At 40.8% G+C, this 25,747-nt stretch overlaps 1 protein-coding gene and 1 non-coding gene across 4 annotated transcripts in view; both read right to left on the reverse strand.

Annotated features, from left to right (window-relative positions):
• Positions 1-404: 404 nt before the first annotated feature.
• Positions 405-25,747, reverse strand: part of TMEM150C (transmembrane protein 150C) — a 110,133-nt gene continuing 84,790 nt past the window's right edge. For all 3 annotated transcript variants that reach the window (XM_040237203.1, XM_040237204.1, XM_040237205.1), the window contains exons 2-8: positions 19,358-19,454; positions 18,216-18,269; positions 18,055-18,087; positions 17,520-17,587; positions 7,065-7,192; positions 4,148-4,325; positions 405-723 (exon numbers count right to left, since the gene is read on the reverse strand). In XM_040237203.1, coding sequence (XP_040093137.1) covers positions 515-723; positions 4,148-4,325; positions 7,065-7,192; positions 17,520-17,587; positions 18,055-18,087; positions 18,216-18,269; positions 19,358-19,454 — 767 coding nt within the window. In that variant the 3' untranslated portion in view covers positions 405-514. The remainder of the gene's footprint in view (positions 724-4,147; positions 4,326-7,064; positions 7,193-17,519; positions 17,588-18,054; positions 18,088-18,215; positions 18,270-19,357; positions 19,455-25,747) is intronic.
• On the reverse strand, positions 24,794-24,934 carry LOC120862305. The gene has a single exon (XR_005720735.1). It is a non-coding gene; the product is annotated as a U4 spliceosomal RNA (small nuclear RNA).

Here is a 25,747-nt window from a genome sequence, read left to right on the forward strand (position 1 = left end):
GGGCCTGTCCATGTAAATGATACTCGGTCCTTTCAAGAGCCAGAGTCACAATTTCCTCATGAGCTGGTTCCAAGCCCTTTGGATCTGAAGGCAACGTTGGGAGTTGGCGTTGTTCCCACGTCACATTTGGCCTGCCCTACCCAAGGTAGGGTGATCATGGTGGCTGGAGTACGTGAAGAGGACAATAAGAACGCGGGTGTTGGGAGAGAGGGGCAAAGATGTGGTCATGCACAAGCTTCTTGCTCTGTCGTGCGTTATATTTTCAGTGTAACAGCATGTGTTTCGACACACAGGGCTTGTGCTTTTTCGTTAAATAACTCGCCCTGAAAAGCTCATTTGGCAAATGTGGCCACGAATGTGTGTTTCTGTGGGGGGATGTGTGTGTGTGTGTGTGTGTGTGTGTGTGTGTGTGTGTGTGTGGTGTGTCACGAGGTTATGTGTCAAGTCCTATGGGTGTGTCCTGGCCCCTCCCACGCTGCCACACCCACCTCCCCAGCAAGGAAAATCTGAAGGGTTACACCTGGTCGGTTTGATATTCGGAAGCTTCAGACAGGCTTTCTGAGAAGCTTAGGAAGTTCTCCTGGTATTCGGAGCATACAATCTCGTAGCGATAATGCCGGAACTCCACAGCAAAGGTGCCAAAGTAAGACAGGAAGCACATGACCAGGCCCCACTGGACCCTGGCGGCGTACATGTGGATGCCTTGCGCCATGAGGATGAAGTCTGGGGAGAAGTGGTCAAGGAAAGTACCTCTGTCGGCCACGTTAAGGCTGGGCTCTTCTCTGGGCAGAGACAGGTTACAGAAAAGAGCCAAAGAACTTGCCAGGGCCAGCTGAGCTCTATCTACATTAATAATACGAGGCCACAACATGCAGCCCTTCCTTTGTGCCAGACATGTTTCTAGGTGCTTTCATGGAGCATCTTGCTTGATCCTCACAACATCCTATTATCTTCAGTTTGTTTAAAATAGGGAGCCCAGACTGATGAACCTATTTTCAGGGCAGCAGAGGAGACGCAGACATAGGGAACAGACTTGGCGGACACAGCGGGGGAAGCAGAAGGAGAGGGTGGGACGAATGGAGAGGATAGCATGGAAACATCTACACCACCATGTGTAAAAAAAACAGCCGGTGGGGATTTGCTGTATGGCTCAGGTTAACTCAAACCGGGGCTCTGTGACAATCTCAAGGGGGTCGGAGGGAGGTTCAAGAGGGAGGGGACATATGTATACCTATGGCTGATTCATGTTGATGTATGGCAGAAACCAATGTATCCAACTCTTTGAGACCCCATGGACTGTAGCCTTCTATCGCTCAGTCACGTCTGACTCTTTGCAACTCCATGGACTGTAGCTCGCCAGGCTCCTCCATCCATGGAATTTTCCAGGCAAGAATACTGGAGTGTGTTGCCATTTCCTACCCAAGTCTCCTGCACTACAGGCAGATTCTTTACCTATTGAGCCATCAAGGAAGCCCTTAACATAAGGAAATGGAGGCCAAATGGGTAACACACGTATTAACTGGTGGAACAGGGGTTCAAACACAAGAACTCTGACTCCTTGCCCATGCATTTGACCAGTATTCTCCATGGCGACCTAATAAACTGTGAGACTAGCTAAAGACTTATAATTCCAAAGTAATTATTTGGCCAGAAAACTAATGTTATATTTTTAAAAGACACTGCAAATGACTATGGAACAATGTGTACTTACCAAATAGTGAGCTACATCCATATAAGCTGTGTTTGTCTTTGCAATGCTACTAACAATGTTTAAGTGGCATTCCTTCCTCTCTCAAGTTTTTATTATTGTTTTTCAGACAATATTATGTAGGCTGGTTTCATTCCTGGTATTGCATTTAAACTTGTGCCCAAATAAAAATAGGCAACTAAGAAACCAAAGGAACAGATGATATGTCTATGCCTGAATATATATGAACTATATGCATACACACACACACACACTTCAGGATACATAAAGGCAGGAGCTTGGAAGAAGAAAGGTTCACAATATTTTTGATTGCAGGAGTTCACAACCCCAGGTCATGGACTGCTGCTGGTCCATAGCCTGTTAGGAACGGGGCTGCACAACAGAAGGTGAGTGGCAGGCAGGGGAGCGAAGCTTCATTTACAGCCGCTCGCCATTGCTCTCATTACACCTGAGCTCCACCTCCTATCAGATCAGCGGAGGCATCAGATTCTCATGAGGGCGTGAACCCTATTGTGAACTGCCTGTCCAAAGCATCTAGGTTTGGCACTCCTGATGAGAAACATCCTGAAACCATCAGCCTCCCCTCCACCACCCCAGTCCATGGAAAAACTGTCTTCTATGAAACGTCCCCGGTGCCAAAAAGGTTGGGGACCAATGCTCTAGTGAAAGGTTAAGAGGTCAAGGACTAAATAAAGTTATTTAGAAAGTCAGACATGTTCCCTTAGAATTAGTTCTGCCTTCAGAACTTAGACTTAAAATCTTGGTAATTTTCAGAGAGTAAAAAAGTATGTGAGAACTACTTCAGCTAAACTTTGCTCTCCTGACTAGACTTGAATCCATTCATCAGGGAACCAAGAAATGGTTCCAAGTCTTCAGAAATAACATGGATCAGAATTGTTTAGTATAAGCTCAAAATTAAAAATAATTCAAAACCCTCACATACTCTTCTGACTGGGGGTTCAAAATATTGCCAAAAACAATATTATTATTACTTAATAGGGGAGGGATACGTCTTCAGATCTCACACTGGCAGAATTCTGACCTGTTTACTCATAAAATAATTTTACTTGTTTACTCAGATTACTGGTAGTAAACAACTTTTTTGGCTTGATGTTCTTTATCTAACGTGACCATAGAACTTCAGAAAACCCCTAAAATGACTGAATGGCAGTTTGGAAAGGAAGAAGAAACAAACACTTCTAAATAATCCACTAACTAAAGAACATCTTTGAACACTAAATGTTTTCATATTTTAAAGCCACTCTAAGTAAAAGAACTGAGCCTGAGTTTAAAACAAACTGACCCATTCCATGTGTGATCTTGGGTAACTAACCTTTGTTACTATTCTTGTCAAGTGAGGATTAACAGCGTAGACATATTTAAAGTTGCTTAGAATAATGTCTAGCACATTATAAGTGCCCAGTAAATACTGGCTATTCATGAAGACTGTAATAGTGTTAGTTTACAGTTTGCCATCTAGGAACCTTATTCCCTTCTTCTCCACAGTTTCCAGAGGACCTATTGGAGTGAACACTTAGGAATGATTGACTGATCTGATTGGTGGGCTCGGAACTGGCCTGCTTCCACTGGGCTCTGCTATAGTAGGTGGGGTCACTGTGCTCCACCCTAGACTAGTCCCTCTGCAATCTATTTGGGATTCAACTGAATGAAGTGCTGTTCTCTGTCTTTCCCTGATTTTTCTACTTGTTACTGGGTGGGTAAGTAGAATTCTAACGTGTGAGATAGGAGACCTGCACAATTCTCCTTTCCAAATTTACTAGGAATAAAGGCTGATTTCTTCACACCTATTTGGCACCCATTTGGCTCCTTGTGACTGTTCTCCATTGGTTCAAACTCCAAGGGAGGAAGGGAATCAGCACATCAAAATCTCAAAATTATTTGTTTGGGACAACAGTGCATGCCGTAGTAATCTAGATCTTGTATTTCTTTTCCAGAAAAGCTTATTTGTTTTTCTGAAAGATAGAAATGTATTTTTGTCTCTCAAAATTCATTTTTACAGTTTAATAAATTAAATGAAATAACAGAGCCATGATAAAGTCACAAATGAAAAAAATATTGTCGAGATGGAAGAAATAAAGCACAATTCTCTCTTGGATTATGCATTCTATCTATTTCACAAAAGGAAACCTTACGCCATTTGTGATAAGGAGAATGCATGACACCATTCCTACAGATTGAAACAGTTTTGAGCAGGCAGCGCTTGTTTTATTTTTAGTTATCCATCTCCTCTTTGGCATGAAAAGTAGGTCTGAGAGTTTTCAGTTTTTACTTTTACTTTTTGTTTTTGTCTAATATTCTGAGATGATCTGACAGTATATCCTAAGCAACTGAAAATGGCAATGTTCTCATCTTCTACAAGGACAAGTCATCTGTGTTTTAATCTCACTGGCAGAGACCCTTTCCACACTCAAAGGATACAGAGGACCACGCAGAGAGTGATAGACGCTGAGAGAATAACTCGTGGAATTCCAACCTTCCGTCCTTCATTCTTGATGTTGACTTTGAGTGTCAATGCCGCCTGAATCCAGCAGGTCAATGTGCCAAATCCAAAAGTCAAGGAAGTTCCGACATTATGGATTTCTTCATCATTTGTGAGCTAAGGGATGAACAGACAATGACCTGTGGAGGCCCATTCAGAAAACACATCCAGGCCAATGGAACACATAAAGGAGAACAGGAAGAGAGATGTTCTAAGAGTGGGCTAACAGATTGTAGAGAGAGCCAAATCCTTTCTCTCCACTAGCTCTCTGTGTCTATTCTCCATTGGTTTGAACTCTGAGGGAAAGAAGGGAAATGATCCTCAAACCTCAAAACATTTGCTTAGATGAGCCAATGAATGAACAGGCAGCGGTAATTTAATTTTTGAATTTATTTTCCAGAAAAGCTTTGGAGAAAAGTAAAAGAAAAAAAAACAGGAAAGTTACCCATAAAAAGAGAAATGTCAAGTTTCTACAGACATAAACCCCAAACTCTGTTCTCTAGATTAAGAAATGAGACCAGAATCTGGCTGTGTATTTACTGACTGAGCATGGTCAGTTCTAAGCAGGTCAAGATTTCATTGGCCTGGACAACTAACAACGCTGGTTGTTATCTATTCTTATAAAATTGTCCATTTTCTGTAATATAGCCAATTATTGTTAACGGGGTTGAACCTGTGCCCCCTGCAGGGGAAGCATGGAGTTCTAACTACTGGACTGCCAGGAAATTCCCTTTTCTCCCCCATTATAATAAGAAAAATGCACTTATGAGCTTTTGCCATATCTGGAGACCCATTAAAGGGCAACAGTGTTTGAAGATTCCTGGTCAAGACCTTCATACAGTTAATAGGTTAAAGGAGACCAGTTTGGGTTGTTTCAGTTGGAAGTCAGAGATGTAAACTGCTCAAATCATTGTCCACTGATTTAAAAAATATACAGTCGTGCAGTAGGATTTTTTTCTTCTTTGAAAAAAACCACCAGCCCACAGGTCAAAACACATATTTTAAAAACATCTTAAATAATGATTCCCCAAGTCAAATTTTACTTCTAGAAAACTGGCTTTCCATGCTATACACAATCTGTTTATTTTAAAAATCTAATTTTAAAAATAGATGGCATATTTAATTACATGGGTCAAATTTTTAAAAATTACAAAAAGAGTACAGGCAACTGCATTATTTGTTTCCCGTGTGATCGCTGTAGATACTCCAGAAAATGTTCTATGAAGAACACGTAGTGTCATCATTGATGGTTTTGAATATTTGTGGTTCAATCAAACAAACCCATCAATGGAATTCTTTAGGGAACTTAAGTGAAAGACAAATGTCTACTCAGTAACTTCCATCCAAGACCATCCATCCATGAAAGAAATGACAGTTATTGAGCATTTTACAACATGCCGGCTCTTGTAGCACAGAAGCATAAGTGGAAGGAAGATTCCCACCAAAATCTCAATAAAAAATGCTCTGTGTCCTAATGTTTTGGAGCTCAACAGATAAACCCTCAAATATTCTCCTGATAATTCACTGTCCAAGGCAATAGGTTCTAAGAATGCAGCTTTCTCATTATTGAGATTGATGAGACCTTGGATAATTAGAGGAACTGGTGAGATTGCATGCCTGTCTGTCAGACGACCCATTAAGTAAAAAAAATACTGTACCAGGGGATGTCCAGGGGAATGAGATACTAATTTAATGGATTATCAGCACTGAGGACTCAGGGCAAGAGTCAGTCTTAGAAAACCCACTACCCTATTTTCAGTGAGAACATTACGAAATGCTCACTGGAGTGCTGAGTGTCTGGAATGCCTTCACCATTTGGATTTCACTCAGTAGACAAGGGAGAAGTTTAGGATCAGCGTTTAATTGCAAGAAGGTTTCTAGTAGCAGTATTTAGCAGGGGCTGGAGAATGCAGGGGAGGAAATGGAGGCAGGGAAAACAGACAACTACTGTAACAATGCAGTGGTCTCCATGACTTAAAAATGAAGTCAAGAGTTGGGTGATGGTGTTGACAAGGGAAATTATGCTTAAATAACCTTCGGTGTGTGTGTTAGTCGCTCAGTCGTGTATGCCTCTTTGCGATCCCGTGGACTGTAGCCAGCCAGGTGCTGCTGTCCATGGGATTTTCCAGGGAAGAATACTGGAGTGGGTTGCCATTTCCTCCTCCAGGAATCCCTCCTCTAGGGATCAAACTTGAGTCTCCTGCATTGCAGGCAGATTATTTACCACCTGAGCCACCAGGAAAGTCCCTAAATGACCTGGCATTTTTATACTTCTGGGAAGAAGAGTTAGGGCTAGTACATCTTTATGCAAGTCATACTCTAAAGAAATTCTAAAGAAATTCTGGATTTTCAAACTAACTCCCACGTGAGCCTGCTAATCTGAAACGCAAGCTTTCATCCAATAAGGATGTCCAATGTTTAATTATAGAAAGGCAATGGTCCTATTAGTTTTCTAGAAAGATAGATTAGGATACAATTTATTATGAAAAAAGTATACAGTACTTTGAAAGCCCTTGTAGAAAGTACACAGCTATTTTAGTAGCTGCATTTCCCAATAGCTGTGCTATATGTCTGATGTACAGTGAGGACTTTCCCATGTATGGCCAAGGGAAGCCTGGCATGCTGCAGTCCATGGGCTTGCCAAGAGTTGGACACGATTGAGCGACTGAACTGACTGAGGTGAGGCTCAGTGATCAGACAGGCTGACTGCTGGAGAACCTGTGCATATTAGGAACCACTGTAGAATGTTCAAAAGTCCATGGAGAATTTTATGGGCCACATAGTGACTATACCTCACTGGCTGTGATAATCATAGGTGAAGCATGAGATGGAGATGAAAAAGGCCAAATGAAGTACCTGAAAATTACCAAGTAAGGTCATTCCAAAGGAAGCCAGACAGAGAGCCACCAAGCCACTAATATTCAGCCACGGATTTAAAACCTTTGGTTTCAGTTGTATGAAGCGCAGAACAGCTACCACAAGAGCTGGGAATAAAACAAAATGTTATAATTGAAAAATTGAAATCACACAGCCAGACTAGGAAATGGCATTCTAAAGCCACAATGTGCAAAAGTAAACTTCTTGCCATTGTACATTTTTAAATCTCTGAAACGCCAATTTTAAAAAGAAAACTTGCAGGCAATGTTTCTGATTATTGAGATGTTTTATTCTAGCTAACCCGGGGAAAGCAGAGAGGACTTGAAGCAGCAGTGTTACATGTTACTTGGGTGAGGCAAGATGATAGACTGGTAATAGTGTTGTTCCCAGAGTTTTCAAAAACAAGGTCAGCACAGGACAGACTGGCTTAGGAGAGCATTGCAGAGGCTTGGCACACGACAAGTCAGATGCAGAGAGTCAGCCCATGGCACAAGAATTCACTGATTCAACCACCCTTTAATTGAGAGCAGCGTTAGGACGGACGGGGCAAGAAAACATGGGGAAGAAGACATGGTTATCAGTCTAGACAAACCTGCTGGTGCCTGTGCCAGAAATCATTCCTGGATATGGGAAGGAAGATAAAGCAAGGATACAAATCCCTTCGTTACTAGTTTACTCCCTCTCTCCTCTGATTCTACCTGTGGGTGTTCATTGTCAAAGGACAAAGATAGTTCATCCGAATTAGGGCACTGACAGTAAGAAAATTATGGAATCTGTATTTTAACATAGCAGACCTGGGGGTTTGGTATGTATTAAAAATCATACTGTGATTATATTAAGAAAGCTCAATTCTTCCAAATGATGTTAATTACTCATTTTAAAAGCCCACTCTTTTCAACCAAATTGTCATCAGGGAATCTGAAGAGAGATGAAGGAAGTTACTTAGATTTCAAACCTGACTTCTAATAGTGACCTTGAGGCTAGTCCATACTCAAGCCATTAATCTAAGAATCCCCTTTTATTAACTGCTTACTACAGGGATATTTTCATATTTATACAAAAAGTTGGGAGAGCCTACTTTACAAATGATTTTTAAAAAGCACTTGCAATTAATATGTTATAGCTAATATAAGGAAAGGCAGTTACTACTTCCTAAGGCAATTTATTTTGACATTAAGGTCTGGAGAAGGAAATGGCAATCCACTCCAGTACTATTGCCTGGAAAATCCCATGGACAGAGGAGCCTGGTAGGCTACAGTCTAGGGGGCGCAAAGAGTCGGACACAACTGAGCAATTTCACTTCACTTCACTTCACTTCCTAAGGCAATTTATTTTGACATTAAGGTTTAGCAGGGAAGATGATTAGGAATTCAGGAATTATCCTATTTATACAGCAATTCAGTAGGTAATTATTTGCTAAAAGTTTACCTTGATTACTGGCCAATATTAGTAGCCATTAATAAGAAACCATCCACAAATTTGCATTTCTCAAGTCTGCCGAATTTAACAGTTTCAAGCTACAAAGTTAGTTCATCGAATTGACTTTCAGTTCCAAGTACCTCTGGTGAAAGAGTGGTATACAACTTGGATAATATTTGGATTTTGGAAGCAAAATAGAAATAAACCATAATTTATGAAATCGTAAATTGTTTGGCTCTGATTTAGCTTTTAGTATATTTATACTTAGCCCACGATTCATCATCAAATTAATAGATTATACTTGAGTTGATAATAGTTTTTCAACCTAATGGTTTGAGGGATCCAGTTGGGAGCTACAGTGCAGTATTTTCAGAAGTCTATTAACTGTGACAACAGTTATCCTTGTTTAGTCGCAAAGTTGTGTTCAACTCTTTTGTGACCTCATGGACTGTAGCCTACCAGGCTCCTCTGTCCACATTAGAAGATAAAAAAATTTCTATTACTTTGGGGATGGAAATAGGAGGAAGAAGTGGGGAGCAGAGAAATTCACTACAAGCACCTCAACACAAAGTGATCTTCAGAAAAAGAAGCCATTAGATTTAGACCAGAAATCTCCACACAAGCCATCGGGGAGACACTTGCTAGTTACCTGTGTGTGGATGTTAGTTAGGGCATAATGACAAAATCAATCCTAAAGGAAATCAGTCCTGAATACTCATTGGAAGGACTGATGCTGAAGCTGAAACTCCAATCCTTTGGCCACCTGATGCAAAGAACTGACTCATTGGTAAAGACCCTGATGCTGGGAAAGATTGAAGGCAAGAGGGGAAGGGGATGACAGAGGGTGAAATGGTCACAAAGAGTCGGACACGACTGAGTGACTGAACTGAACTGAGTGACAAAATAGCAAGGCAAATATGACAAAATGTATCTGAAATACATTTCAAATGTGCTTTTAAAAATGACTAGTGGGGGGTATGACTCTGGGAACTCTCTGGCTGTCATTCAGTTTGGAGGGCTAGGATGGTGCTGGAACTCTGGCCGAAGCCCTGACTCACTGCTGAGGCAAACACCAAAATGGCTCTTCACGTTGGTCATCCAGGTAGTTGGTGCCACTGTACCCCCAGGGACACAGTCACTGCCACTCTTTGTGTTACTCATTTCTCGGCAACGAACTCCAGACGTGTACCATTCCCCTGGCTCCAGTTATTCTAGCCTTCTCATTTGTGATCTGGATGGTAAATCATTTCATCAAGAAGAGATAATGAAATTAAGCAGGAAGCAGAAACCTTCCTGAAGACAGGAATCAACCCAAAACGCCTAACTTCCAGAACTGCATTCCAAACACCACACTTTGCCCTTTTCACATATTAACTCCATTATAAATCAGCTGAGGGCTTCCCTGGTGGTCCCATGGTTAAGAATACTCCTTGCATGCAAGGAATACCACCAGTTTGATCCCTGGTTTGGGAAGATCCCACATGCCATGGGGCAACTGAGCCTCTGTGTCATAACTATTGAGCCTACGTACTGCAACTCCTGATGACCGTGGACCTGTAACAAAAGAAGCCACTGCAATGAGAAGCCCATGCACACGAGAGAGTAGCCCCTGCTCACTGCAACTAGAGAAAAAGCCAGGGCAGCAACAAAGACCTAGCACAGCCAATAAATAAATAAATCTTTAAAAAAAAAATCAACTAAGACAAGGCATACTTTCCTTTTAAAACAACATCTAGTTGAAATTTTATGGTTGTGGAAATAATAAAGTTTCTGGTCTGTTAACAATTTTATTAAGAGGTTTAAATGGAGGCAGATTCAGACTTTGTTATGAAGTCCACTTACAACCAAGTAGTGATTTAATTATAGCTTCTTGAAAGGGTCTTCTGGGCAGTAGGGCAATTTCAAAGCTAAATTTATATATGCAAACCAATTTTTACCACATTAACATTCTGCTCAACAGATCTTTTTAAAGTTTCCTTAAATTTTTAAAATTTTACTTACAGTTTTAGAAAAGATTTTTAAAACCCACCCATCTGTGGTTTTTGATACTTACAACAGTTCTTTGCTATAGAGATGCTCTTTTTAATTTATCTCTCTGTTAAAAAAATATAAATATTAGAGAGTAATTGCTTATTTTCTTTGTTAAATTTTTTATTTTGAAGCTGATAGGGTTCTTCAAGTTCAAACTCAAAACAGCAGCGCTTCACTGCAGTTGTAGACTGGTGCCTGGCCAAATTCTTCTTCATTTTGTTTAGTTTTACTGTTTATGCATGAATAATACCTATTTATTGATAGAATTTGTGCTCTAGGAATGGCAAACCACTTCAGTATTCTTGCCTTGAGAACCCCATGAACAGTATGAAAAGGCAAAATGATAGGATACTGAAAGAGGAACTCCCCAGGTCAGTAGGTGCCCAATATGCTACTGGAGATCAGTGGAGAAATAACTCCAGAAAGAATGAAGGGATGGAGTCAAAGCAAAAACAATACCCAGTTGTGGATGTGACTGGTGATAGAAGCAAGGTCCTATGCTGTAAAGAGCAATATTGCACAGGAACCTGGAATGTTAGGTCCATGAATCAAGGCAAGTTGGAAGTGGTCAAACAGGAGATGGCAAGAGTGAACATCGACATTCTAGGAATCAGTGAACTAAAATGGACTGGAATGGGTGAATTTAACTCAGATGACCATTATATCTACTACTGCGGGCAGGAATCCCTTAGAAGAAATGGAATAGCCATCATGGTCAACAAAAGAGTCCAAAATGCAGTACTTGGATGCAATCTCAAAAACAACAGAATGATCTCTGTTCATTTCCAAGGCAAACCATTCAATATCACAGTAATCCAAGTCTATGCCCCAACCAGTAATGCTGAAGAAGCTGAAGTTGAATGGTTCTATGAAGACCTACAAGACCTTTTAGAACTAACACCCAAAATAGATATCTTTTTCATTATAGGGGACTGGAATGCAAAAGTAGGAAGTCAAGAAACACCTGGAGTAACAGGCAAATTTGGCCTTGGAATGCGGAATGAAGCAGGGCAAAGGCTCATAGAATTTTGCCAAGAGAATGCACTGGTCATAGCAAACACCCTCTTCCCACAACACAAGAGAAGACTCTACACATGGACATCATCAGATGGTCAACACCAAAATCAGATTGATTATATTCTTTGCAGCCAAAGATGGAGAAGCTCTATACAGTCAACAAAAACAAGACCGGGAGCTGACTGTGGCTCAGATCATGAACTCCTTATTGCCAAATTCAGACTTAAATTGAAGAAAGTAAGGAAAACCACTAGACCATTCAGGTATGACCTAAATCAAATCCCTTATGATTATACAGTGGAAGTGAGAAATAGATTTAAGGGTCTAGATCTGATAGATAGAGTGCCTGATGAACTATGGAATGAGGTTCGTGACATTGTACAGGAGACAGGGATCAAGACCATCCCCATAGAAATGAAATGCAAAAAAGCAAAATGGCTGTCTGGGGAGGCCTTACAAATAGCTGTGAAAAGAAGAGAAGTGAAAAGCAAAGGAGAAAAGGAAAGATATAAGCATCTGAATGCAGAGTTCCAAAGAATAGCAAGAAGAGATAAGAAAGCCTTCCTCACTGGTCAATGCAAAGAAATAGAGGCAAACAACAGAATGGGAAAGACTGGAGATCTCTTCAAGAAATTTAGAGATACCAAGGGAACATTTCATGCAAAGATGGGCTCAATAAAGGACAGAAATGGTCTGGACCTAACAGAAGCAGAAGATATTAAGAAGAGGTGGCAAGAATACACAGAAGAACTGTACAAAAAAGATCTTCACGACCAAGATAATCACAATGGTGTGATCACTCACCTAGAGCCAGACATCCTGGAATGTGAAGTCAAGTGGGCCTTAGAAAGCATCACTACGAACAAAGCTAGTGGAGGTGATGGAATTCCAGTTGAGCTGTTTCAAATCCTGAAAGATGATGCTGTGAAAGTGCTGCAGTCAATATGCCAGCAAATTTGGAAAACTCAGCAGTGGCCACAGGACTGGAAAAGGTCAGTTTTCATTCCAATCCCAAAGAAAGGCAATGCCAAAGAATGCTCAAACTACCACACAATTGCACTCGTCTCACATGCTAGTAAAGTAATTCTCAAAATTCTCCAAGCCAGGCTTCAGCAATACGTGAACCGTGAACTTCCAGATGTTCAAGCTGGTTTTAGAAAAGGCAGAGGAACCAGAGATCAAATTGCCAACATCCTCCGGATCATGGAAAAAGCAAGAGTGTTCCAGAAAAACATTTATTTCTGCTTTATTGACTATGCCACAGACTTTGACTATTTGGGTCACAATAAACTGTGGACAATTCTGAAGGAGATGGGAATACCAGACCACCTGACCTGCCTCTTGAGAAACCTGTATGCAGGTGAGGAAGTAACAGTTAGAACTGGACATGGAACAACAGACTGGTTCCAAATAGGAAAAGGAGTACATCAAGGCTGTATATTGTCACCCTGCTTATTTAACTTCTATGCAGGGTACATCATGAGAAACCCTGGGCTGGAAGAAGCATAAGATTTGAATCAAGATCGCTGGGAGAAATATCAATAACCTCAGATATGCAGATGACACCACCCTTATGGCAGAAAGTGAAGAGGAGCTAAAAAGCCTCTTGATGAAAGTGAAAGAGGAGAGTGAAAAGTTGGCTTAAACCTCAACATTCAGAAAGTGAAGATCATGGCACCTGGTCCCATCACTTCATAGCAAATAGATGGGGAAACAGTGGAAACAGTGTCAGACTTTATTTTGGGGGGCTCCAAAATCACTGCAGATGGTGACTGCAGCCATGAAATTAAAAGACGCTTACTCCTTGGAAGAAAAGTTATGACCAACCTAGATAGCATATTCAAAAGCAGAGACATTACTTTGCTGACTAAGGTCCGTCTAGTCAAGGCTATGGTTTTTCCTGTGGTCATGTACGGATGTGAGAGTTGGACTGTGAAGAAGGCTGAGCGCCAAGAATTGATGCTTTTGAACTGTGGTGTTGGAGAAGACTCTTGAGAGTCCCTTGGACTGCAAGGAGATCCAACCAGTCCATTCTGAAGGAGATCGGCCCTGGGATTTCTTTGGAGGGAATGATGCTAAAGCTGAAACTCCAGTACTTTGGCCACCTCATGCAAAGAGTTGACTTATTGGAAAAGACTTTGATGCTGGGAGGGATTGGGGGCAGGAGGAAAAGGGGACAACAGAGGATGAGATGGCTGGATGGCATTACCGACTCGATGGATGTGAGGGTGAGTGAACTCTGGGAGATGGTGATGGATAGGAGGCCTGGCATGCTGCGATTCATGGGGTCGCAAAGAGTCGGACACGACTGAGCGACTGAACTGAACTGAACTGAATACCTATTTATCACAGCAGTAAAACATAACAATCAATATGTTTTGGCTGAAGGAGGGAGAGAGGCTGCTGTTAGGTGACCGAAATCATTCAGCTATTAACTTTATCCTCACAACCTCTCCAGGGAAGAAATATTTCTATTAAGAAGTGTGTCTTACAGCAAAAGAGATGCAGATGTAAAGAACTCTGTGGGACAAGGCGAGGGTGGGATGATTTGAGAGAGTAGCATTGAAACATGTATATTATCATAGGTGAAATATATCACCAGTCTAGGTTCGATGCATGAGACAGGGTGCTCAGGGCTGGTGCACTGGGATGACCCTGAGGGATGGGATGGGGAGGGAGGTGGGTTCAGGATGGGGAACACATGTACACCCATGGCTGATTCATGTCAATGTATGGCAAAAACCAACACAATATTGTAAAGTAATTAGCCTCCAATTAAAATAAGTAATTAAAAGAAATGTGTCTTAGATCATAAAAGTGCAGATTTAGGACAAAGAATATAAATAATTCTGTAAAGAAAATCACTGAGCATTTCTTTGATCTTTGATTAGTCCATCAAAAAAAAACACAAGATTTTTGCTAACTGATTTTAATGAATACCACACCAACTCATTTGTAGGTTGTAAATTATCACCTATATGGCTGCCAACAAGCAGTGACTTATATGAGGTCCTTGTTGTTTCTTAGGGCTTCTTCCATGGCTCAGTAGTAAAGAATCTGCCTACCGTGCAGGAAACATGGAAGTCACAGGTTGGATCCCTGGGTTAGGAAGACCTGCTGGAGGAGGAGATGGCCACCCACTCCAGTATTCGTGCCTAGAAAATCCCATGGACAGAAGAGTCTGGCAGGCTACAGTCCATGGGGTCACAAAGAGTCAGACACAACTGAGTGAACACACAGGATGCAGGCTGTTTCTTATAGTCAGTTACGTCATCTGAAACGATAGTCTGAGGTCTAAAAGGGACAGGCCTGGGGAGACAGAACCAACCACAGTGCAAAGCAAGAATTATTAGGAAAAAGATTCTTTTTCCCTCCCAGATAAGTAAATAATAGACGGTTCACTCTCATGGAACACTAATCTTACTCAGTTTTGTGTCTACCAGATGGCACTAAAAGTGATGAAATATGATAAACACTGGACGCTGCAATACCTTAGAGCAAAAACCAGTAAAAACTTAATTGCTTCTTGATGGCACAGGGGAGGACTGGGGAATCAGATGCTGACAGATGTCATCTGCAAGAGGGGAACTTGTTTTCATGACTGTGTTTTTGGAACTGCTTTTATAACAAGTTTATCATCAGCTTTGTAAAGGGATAAATTTGTGAGCTGCGAAAACTGGCATAGTTTAGATGTTGTGCTAAGGACTATTGGGACATATCAATTTGTCTTAAGAATACAAAGGGTAATCTGTGGCTTCTAACATGTTCACTGGTTTCTTTAAAGCCCCATGGAGGACAGACATCCTGTGACATTTCCTCGTAAGGGAAGTCTCCAGTGTATTACAATTAAAAGAGGTAATGTTTGCAAAGCACTTAGCATTGTGCCTGGAATATTAAGGGACTGTCATTAATTACTGTTATTGCTGTGCTCCATGGGGATGATGGAATGAGTTGGTACCAACCTGCCTATGTGGTGTGATTGCTGACGGACTGGGAAAGGTCTCTGACCCTGCAAGTCCAGAGTCACTCTTGGGACTTTGTGTTCTATTAGATGCAAATATCTCCTTAGAGGTCATTTATACCTTAGCATGAGTACATTTATTACATTTTTTCAGAAGGATGGTATGAAGAGTAGGAAAAAAGAGTGAGTACTGAGTTCCTGTGCAGGAGACGCGGGTTCGATCCTTGGGTCGCAAAGATCCCTTGGAGAAGGGAATGGCAACCCACTCTAGAATTCTTGCCTGGAAAAAGCCATGGACAGAGGAGCCTGGCTGGTTACAGTTCATGGGGTCTCAAAGAACTGGACAAAACTGAATGACTAACATGGAGACTGAAGGCGGTGAGGACAAAACCAGGCTGGCTAGCGTTTCCTCTGGGGGCTCAAGGGAACACTCCCCATGTTTCTCTGCCTTCTGAACCAACTAAGATTCTGCCTGTGGTGCAGGTTGGACCAACCATCTCCCTTGATTTTCCAGGGAATTTTATAGGTCTTCCCTTTTCCTACAGCAAAAATTTTAAAGGAACATGTAAGAGCCAGTAGAAATTTTTTGGGGGTAGGAAAGTTATAAATCAATGAAATAACAGGCCACCTCTTTAGGGGACAGGTGCTACAAAGGCCAAATACTCTCTCAGTAATAACATCATCATTAGCTCTCACTTGGAGTAAAAGGTTCAGTATCCAAAAGGACCATGTCCAGAAAACTGCTGTTGAAGGATTTAGCTATCACTGACTGGACCCAACAAAATGCCAATGGTGATAATTGGTTGACCTTTTTTTCTTTTTTTTGGGCGCACTGCACGGCATGTGGGATCTTAACTTCCAGACCCAGGATCAAACCCGTGCCCTCTGCATGGAAAGCATGGAGTCTTTAACCATTGGACCACCAGGGAAGTCCCAACCTGTTGAAAGACACAGAGGAATCCTTGGCCTGGAGGAGATGAGCTCTGCAATTTGAACTGTGGTGCTGGAGAAGACTCTTGAGAGTCCCTTGGACTGCAAGGAGATTAAACCAGTCAATCCTAAAGGAAATCAACACTGAATATTCATTGGAAGGACTAATGCTGAAGATGAAGCTCCAATACTTTGGCTACCTGATGCTAAGAGCCAACTCCTTGGAAAAGACCCTGATGCAGGAGGAGGAGGGGATGACAGAGGATGAGATGGTTGGATGGCATCACCGACTTGATGGACATGAGTTTGAACAAACTCTGGGAGATGGTGAAGGACAGGGAAGCCTGGTGTGCTGCAGTCCATGGGGTCGCAAAGAGTCGGACACAGCTGAGCGACTGAACAACAAGGCTAATTTGGAGGAAGACAGAGAGTATGGCTGGTTCCCACAGCCCCCGGAGAGAAGCACTCACAGAACAAAGAGGACAGGATATTAAATGAGAGCTTTAGTCCCCAAAGGAAAAGGGAAATAGGGCCGGACATGAGTACAAAAGGTTTCTTTCTGTTTTTTATAAACCTGTGTTCCCATTTGCCAGCTTGATATGTGTATAGGAACAGGGGAGGGCATGACCCTAATGATAATGCCAACCTTTAGACTGAAAGATGATGTCTATACACATCAATATTTATCTCAGACCCTATGCATTTTTCATGCTTGCCAGTGAAAGACTATATAAAGCATTCTTTTTAAAGAAAACATATTGCACAATATTATAGTCTCATGCAGAATTTTATGGCACATGAAATATATTATTTCATGCAGCAAAAGAAATAAAGTCAAGAATTTGCTGTAATGATTGAAGATGGTAAAGGGGAAAGAAAATGGAAGGTAAGCAGGTAAAGGGATTTATGAAAAAAAATGACCCTCAAAACAAAAAAAAAGCCCACTTTAGCATACTGACATGATATGACACTAAATTATCAACTAAGCCCACCATACTTTTGATATGTTTTTGGAGACTTTAAAATAAAAAAGAAATATCCCAAAGCACGTAAAGCATTCTTCACGTTCTTCTTACCTAGGAATGCTGCCATGTTGATAACTTGACTAAACACACAGCTTGCAGGAGGTTCATCACCTGCAATGCTTGAAAAATATGAAATGTTTTATTATTTCTATAGTAAAATCTATGACTGTTTGGAAGGGACTGAATGTCTATGTCCCCTCAAAATTCATATGCTGAAATCCTAACATCCCACATAATGGTATTAGGAGGTGGGGCCTTTGGGAGGTGATTAAGTGATGAAAGTAGAGCCCCAGTGAATGGGATTAGTGCCCTTATAAAAGGGCCCCAGAGAGCTCTCTAGTCCTCTTTCTGCCATGTGTGGACACAATGAGAAGACAGAGTCTGAAACCCGGAAGAGGGTTCTCATCAGACCCTTGACCATGCTGGCACCCTGATCTTGGACTTCCAGCCTGCAGAGATGTGAGAATTAAGTTTCTGATGTTTATAAGCCATCCAGTCTAGGCTACTTTATCCTAATAGTCAGAACTAATACACTCTGCCAACATTGCCTAAGATACAGAAGATCAGAAGAGAATTATCAAGTTACCTTATATATGGTGCATGCTTCACACCAGGTTTCCTGGATGACAGAAAAAACCCAGAAGCTCAGGTTAACACACAGTTACTTTTGCATAGTTTAACTTTACCAGTGGCAAAGGTTTGCTAAATCTGCTGATGAACAAAGAGTTACCCAGAGATAAACTTTACCTTTCAGCTGAATTTAATGGGAAAATTTTGTCATCTTCCACAGCTATGAAGTATCTATGAAGAAAAAACAATAAACTTTATAAAACAAAGAAATTTAAAAAAAGAATTATCTGATTCCCAATATTACTGGACTAACCACATTGAATCATATTTGCTTGTTTAACAGTCATTGAGTATACGTATACTCAATGACTGTTAAACAAGCAAATGTTTGAATATACATATCTATGTGTGCTCAGTTGAGTCCAACTCTTTTTGACTCCATGGACTGTAGTCCACCAGGCTCCTCTGTCCATGAAATTTTCCAGGCAAGAATACTGGAGAGGGTTGCCATTTCCTTCTCCAGGGAATCTCCTTGACCCTGGGACTGAACCCTCATTTCTTGAGTCTTCTGCAATAGCAGGCAGATTTTTTTACCATTGCATCACCTGAGAAGCCCGAATCTGTAGCATGTTAGCGTCAAATTAGCAAATCTTGCAAATAATGAGTCCATATCACCAGTATTCAATATATGCTCTGCATAATTTATTACTCATACTTATTACTTACTTTGAGTGATAAAGAAAGGGAAATGGGGACTTCAAGAAGGTTGAGTTAGCAAACATTATTTTAAAGTATTTACAGATACATTCATGAGAATATGACATATACAGTTGTCCATTTGTATTTGCAGGGGACTGGTTCCAGGATAAGCAGTGGATACCAGAATCTGTGGATTCTCACACAGTCAGCTCCACATCCTCAAACTCTACCAACCATGGACCACATAGTACTGTAGTATTTATTGAAAAAAAATCCATGTGTAAGTAGACCCTCACAGTTCAAACTACTGTTGGTTAAGGGTCACCTGTACTCTCGGCACATCCTCCTGTATACTTTCATTTCTAAGTTATTGATGACACTTAATACAATAGTTGTAAAGATAAAGTAAAATGCCATATAAGTAGTTGCCTGTGAGCAGCAAATTCAAGTTTTGCTTTTTGGAACTTTCTGGAATTTTTTTTTCCTGAATATTTTTGTTTAGGAGTTGGTTGACTCTGAGGGTGTGGAGGCTGCAGACACAAAAAAGGGGGGCTGTACTATCAAGACTTTACTATTTTTATCTACATTACACCTGAGTCCTTAAATAAGAGAATACTCACACTATCCACAATCCAGCAGACGTAAACAAGGTAAAAACAAGAGGTAAAAACATCCATACACTGCATTTCTTTCCATCCATGCCTGAGGCCTGTACCCCTGAAATAAAACGAACAAGCGTTAATAGCTAAGGCAAAACTTGATCTTGCTCTTTCAAGATAGAGAGGAAGCTTACTTTAATGAAGAAAACAAAAGCATATTTTATGAAACAAAGATTCACATGAGTATCATTACTGTCAACTACACAGGTAGGAAATCCCTTGAGCGAGTAACATGTTTTCTATCATTACCTTAAATATTCCAGAATTTTAGTTGAGAATTGATGGAAACTTTCTCCTAAAGATGTGCATCCTTATACAAGCATCGGTGTATTCAAGAAAGGACCAAAGAGTTTGGGTTAGGACTTTCAGGAGAAAATCTAGACACCAAAGGCATACAACCTACTTTTAGTGCTGTTAATATTACTTAATATAGTTTTCTTTTTAAAAATGTTTATGGATTTATTTGTCTGTGCTAGGTCTTAGTTGTGGCATGTATGATCTTTGATCTTCCTTGCAGCATGTGGGATCTTTAGTTGAGTTATGCAAACACTTAGCTGCAGAAGGTGGGGTTGAGTTCCCTGAGCAGGGATTGAACCCTGGCCCTCTGCACAGAGAGTGTGGGGTCGTAGCCACTGGATGACCAGGGAAGTCCCTAACATAGTTTTCTAGTAATATGACATTTTGAAACTATCTACATTCATCATCTTTTTATTTATTTATTGGCTGTGTGGCATGTGGGATCTTAGTTCCCTGACCAGGGATCAAACCCATGCCCTCTGCATCAGAAGTACAGAGTCTCAACCACCGGGCCACCAGTAAGTCCTATCACTATTATTAACATCTATGGATTTATAGAGCTACGGAGCTGGCATGCACATGTCTACAACTTGGCAGACAAGAGTGTGAGAAATGGTTACTAAACAAATTAGAAGCATAGAAAGAAATGACAAATGCTTTGCAAATCTGGACTTTCCTCATGACATGTTATTGAGCAACCATCTCAGAAGACTCTGAAGATGAATGCTCTAGAAAACAATGTGTTGTGGATAACTTTAAATTTGCTTCAACCAACACAACGAAAAAGAATACAGATGTCAGGCATTTTGGATATTGTATTTTAAAGGAAAAATATGTGAACAAAACATTCCCCACAAAAATGGAATGAAAACCAGAAGCTTCAGATATATCTGTGAAAAGTTATTGGTATAGAACAGAAAGAAGTAACTAATTATCAGTTTCCTTCTTTGCCCAAAGCTATCAGACAAAATTGATTTGAGACACTGGATGCCAACAATCCTTAAGGCGAAAAAGAAAGCTTGTTCCAAGAAACTAAAATGTCCTAAGTGACCTCTACAGGTGACCTGACAAACAGGATAATGTGATTAAATGCACCTCTAACAGTGGCTATTATTTTTGTTTGGCAAAGAGGGATGTTCACAGGGAGCTAAAAGCTCTGAATGCAGGTCTCTTGTTTGAACTGGTAGAAGGTAATGGAAATTTCTACAACCATCATCTTGCCTGCTTTAGCAACACTGTATAGAAGACATGATGAGAATTAAAAGTCTCACGGCCCAGTAGTAAGAGTGCATGGCTCAGACAGTAAGGAATCTGCCTGCAATGCAGGAGACCCAGGTTCAATCCCTGGGCTGGGAAGATCCCCCAGAGAAGGGAATGGCTGCCCACTCTAGTATTCTTGCCTGGGAATTCCCAAGGACAGAGGAGCCTGTCTGGCTATAGTCCACAGGGTTGCAAACGGTCGGACACGACTGAACAACTAACACTTTCACAAGGAAATATCACTGCTCATTATTAATATTTCCAGTTTTATAATTAACCACAAAAAGTTACTTGCTGGGTTTGAACCAGCGCTGCCACATTTCTGATACCTCCATGACACCTGCTTTCATGTGCTGAGATTCCCTGGTTCTTCCGAGAGAGAGAAGACAGACATCCCTTCCAGGCTGCTAACCTGCAAGGACTCAGGAAGATCCTAGTTCTCAGAACTGACCTACCTGATTAGGTACATCTTTCACACTAAGGCACAGATGACTGGCCTAACACTGGGTCAGTGAACAATCATGCTGTTGTCTAAACATCTATCTGAGTAGGGGCTTAAAATAAATTACAGAATCTAGAAGTTGAAACACATTAGAGCCACTTTCAATCAATTTAACTCAATCGAATCCAATCCAAACCCATTCATAACTGTTGACAACCTACTTCTGACAGGTACTATAACAGGTGGTGGAAATACGCTAATGAATACAATATTTATAGGTAGTAGTCTGTGTAATATATAAAAGCTGTTCTATGAGCCAGTGGTGCATAGCTATCCAGTTAATATAATGAGAAAAATGAAGAACATTTTAAGCATTCACAATACAGTTTTCAATGTCCATTAATTTATGTACAGAATATTGTGGGCTCATTATAAAGCTACAAATAATGCTAACAAAAATAATTCCACCAGTACTCAAAACGCAGAGGGAGTACAGAAAATAAGGATGTTAGTTGAGCATGTAAACCAAATTTTCTGGATCTGCCCCTGAAATAGGGTGCTCCGTCAGGATAAGTAAAGCAGAAATGGTTATACCAGAGTAATGGGTAGGAGACCTAGTTCTCAACCTTAGCTTTGCCAATAACTGATGCTGTAAGCCTGGGACAGTTACTTAAATCAGTCATACCATTTCTCCATCTTGAAGACTGAATTCTGAGGCCCCACAGGGTGGTAGAATACCTTGGAAGTTAACCCAAGTTCAGTATCTTATATTTTTACAGTAACAGAATTCTCCAGTATACCCAGAATTATCAGCCATAGAAGAACGCACGCCTATTAACCATTGTTAAAATGAACTGGTGACAAAATCACAATGTCAACCGATTCATGTACAGTGAGAAACTCAACTGCCAAAAGGACAAATACTCGCTCTGGATCCCCTTTTAAGAACATCTATATGAGAAAGCAAAACTTGCAAGTGAGAAGAGTGAGGAGAGCTAACAAGACGCTTCCAGGACCATGGCATCAAGCACAGCAGCTTTGCGCGCTCACTGCAGTATGGTGGGCAGGACGTGGCATGGCAGGCAGGGGACTGACGCCCAGGCCTGCCATTTTGTAGCTGTGTGATCTCTGGCAAGTTTTTCCGACTCTCTCTTGTTAAAATTTTGGTCATACTCTGAGGCACGCAGGACCTTGGTTTTTCCCAACCAGGGATCGAACTCGTGCCCACTGCATTGGAAAGTGACGTTTTAACCACTGGACCACCAGGGAAGTCCTAAGTTATCTCATCTCTTAAGCCTTAGTTTCATTATGGAGATAACTATTTTGTAGGGTTTTTCAGAGGATTAATGACAAGGCAGGTAAAGTACCTCATACATAATGCATGTTCTCTGAGTGGCATCTCTGTCAACTCTACCTGCCAAGCAAGCCAATACGCCTATAAGGACAAAGTACTCTCGCTCCAGGGCTGGGTTGAGGACGGGTTAATGCTTTCTGCTCTGGGCTCACGCTTTTCTAGGACAATACAGACACCCTTCCTGGTAGTTTCTTTCTTCACATGACTCTCCAAAAGTTAGTTAATACCTTTTCCTTACATATATATTGAAGGCCCACCTTTCTAAGTGTTTACTCTTTGGCTATCTTTAAGTATGCGTTGTTTTTCTTATTTTGTTTTGGAAGCAGTTAAGGTGGCTAATGGCTATTCTCCTGAACTGTTCTATTTTTACTAGCTTAATTCTCACAGGAAAACCTTATGTTCAAATTAGGAAAAAACCAGACTGTATCCTTTGTCTAATGAGAAATGAAAATTTCCCTTTCTTAACCAAAGAGATGCCTTGGGAGGTGATAAGAATAAGTGTTTGGATAATTGTTTTATTAGCTTCTAATGGAACTACTTTGTGCTTCTTCATAATGTTTACTTTGGTTATGTTTTTTGTTTGTTTTAGAAAATGCCAAGTTCATGGGCAGTTGTAAGAAAGAATAGAGTGATCCTGTATACCCTTCACTCTTTATCCCCGTCCTGTATAACCACAGTACAATATCAACACCAAGATACTGACACTGATACAATGCTTCACTTTATTCAGATTCCATGAGCTTTACATGCTCTCCTTTCTGTGTACGTGTACTTTGTTGTTGTTCAGTCACTCAGTCGTGTCTGACTCTTTGTGACCCCATAGACTACAGCACGCCAGGCTTCCCTGTCCTTCACCATCTCCCAGAGTTTGCCCAAACTCTTGTCCACTAAGTCGGTGATGCCATCCAATCATCTCATCTTTTGTCATCCCATTCTCCTCCTGCCTTCATTCCTTCCCAGCATCAGGGTCTTTTCCAGTGAGTTGGCTCTTCACATCAGGTGGCCAAAGTCTTGGAGCTTCAGCTACAGCATCAGTCTTTCCAATGAATATTCAGGGTTGATTTCTTTTAGGACTGACTAGTTTGATCTCTTTTCTGTCCAAGGGATGCTCAAGTCTTCTCTAGGACCACAGTTTGAAAGCATCAGTTCTTCGGCACTCAACCTTCTTTATGGTCCAACTCTCACATCCATAACTACTGGAAAAACCATAGCTTTGACTAGATGGACCTTTGTTAGCAAAGTGATGTCTTTGTTTTTAACATACTGCCAAGGTTTGTCATAGCTTTTCTTCCAAGGAGTAAGCGTCTTTTAATTTCATGGCTGCAGTCACCATCTGCAGTGATTTTGGAGCCCCCCAAAATAAAGTCTGACACTGTTTCCACTTTTTCCCAGTCTATTTGCCATGAAGTGATAGGACCAGATGCCATGATCTTAGTTTTTTGAATGTTGAGTTTTAAGCCAGCTTTTTCATCTGTGTCTTTAGTTTATTCAATTTCACATGTGTAGATTCATATGACTACCACTACAGTCAAGGCACAGGACAGACAGTTTCCATCACCTCAAAGATCCCTAGTGCCACCCTTTTATAACCAAACCCACTTCCCTCCTCCACATCCTTCTTAATGATCTCTGGCACTCATTAATCTGTTCTCCAACTCTATAATTTTATCATTTCAAGAATATTATACAAATGGGATCATGTAGAATGGAGCCTTTAGGACTGAGGTTTTTTGTTTGTTTGTTTGTTTGTTTTAACTCAGCATAATTCCCTGGAGACCATCTAAGGTTTGTGTTGATCAATAATTTGGTACCTTTTATTACTGGGTAGTATTCCATGGTATGGATGGACCAAGTGTGTTTATTCATCCCTACAAGATACCTGGTTTGTTTCAAATTTTTGGCCATTGCAAATCAAGAAGCTATGAACATTAGTTTACAGGTGTTTGTGCGAACATAAGTTTTTATTTCTCTGGAATAAACACCCAAGATTGCAATTGCTAGGTCATTTGATAATACATGTCTAGCCTTTTTTTTTTAAATTCAGTCTCCATAGAGAGTGTCAGAAATTGCCATTGCAGACTATATTTCAAGTCATCACAGTGGGATATTGGGAAAAGCTTTCGATTAGCAATAATCACACCTTGGATAAACCTCATTGCCTACAAAACTGCCACTGTGCAAAGCTAATAAGCGTTTAGTTCTTTCTTAAAAATAATATATTTATTTTAATTTTATTTTTGGTTGTGCTGCGTTTTTGTTGCCATGCTCAGACTTTTCTCTAGTTTTAGCAAATGAGGGTTACTCTCTAGTTGTGGAGGGGTGGCTTCTCTTGTTTCAGAGCACAGGATCTAGGCACACGGGCTTCAGTAGTTGCGGAACACAGGCTCCAGAGCACAAGCTCAGTAGCTGTGGTGCACGGGCTTAGTTGCTCTGCGGCAAATGGGATCTTCCCGGACCAGGGATCGAACCTATGTCCCCTGCATTGGCAGGTGGATTCTTATTCACTGTATTACCAGGGAAGTCCTACATGTTTAGTTTAAGGACTTGGTCAAACTGTTTCCAGAGCAGCTGCACCATGTTATATTCTTACCAACAATGTATGATTGATCCAAGGTCTTCATATCATTATCAGTACTGGTGATATCACTATCTGGTGTTATCATTAAATAATTGGTGTTAGCCAGTGCTGTCACTATTTTTTATGGTAGCCATTCTGATAGTTATATATTTGATATTTCATATAGTTTTAATTTGCATTTCCCTGGTGCTAGTGATGTTGAATATCTTTCCCTGTGCTTGTTTGCCATCTATATGCCCTCTTCAGTGAAATGTCTATTCTTTTTACCCATTTTCAATTTGGATTTCTAACAGTTGAGAAAAAAAAAAAAACAGTTTGAGAGATCTTTATATATTCTAGATACTAATCTTTTTTGGGAGGATACATGGTTTGGAAATCTTCAAGCCTGTAGCATCTCTGTTCTCTTAAACAAAGTCTCTT

This window comes from Oryx dammah, unplaced genomic scaffold (assembly GCF_014754425.2).
Source record: "Oryx dammah isolate SB20612 unplaced genomic scaffold, SCBI_Odam_1.1 HiC_scaffold_3, whole genome shotgun sequence".
In the NCBI taxonomy this organism is placed as follows: domain Eukaryota; kingdom Metazoa; phylum Chordata; class Mammalia; order Artiodactyla; family Bovidae; genus Oryx; species Oryx dammah.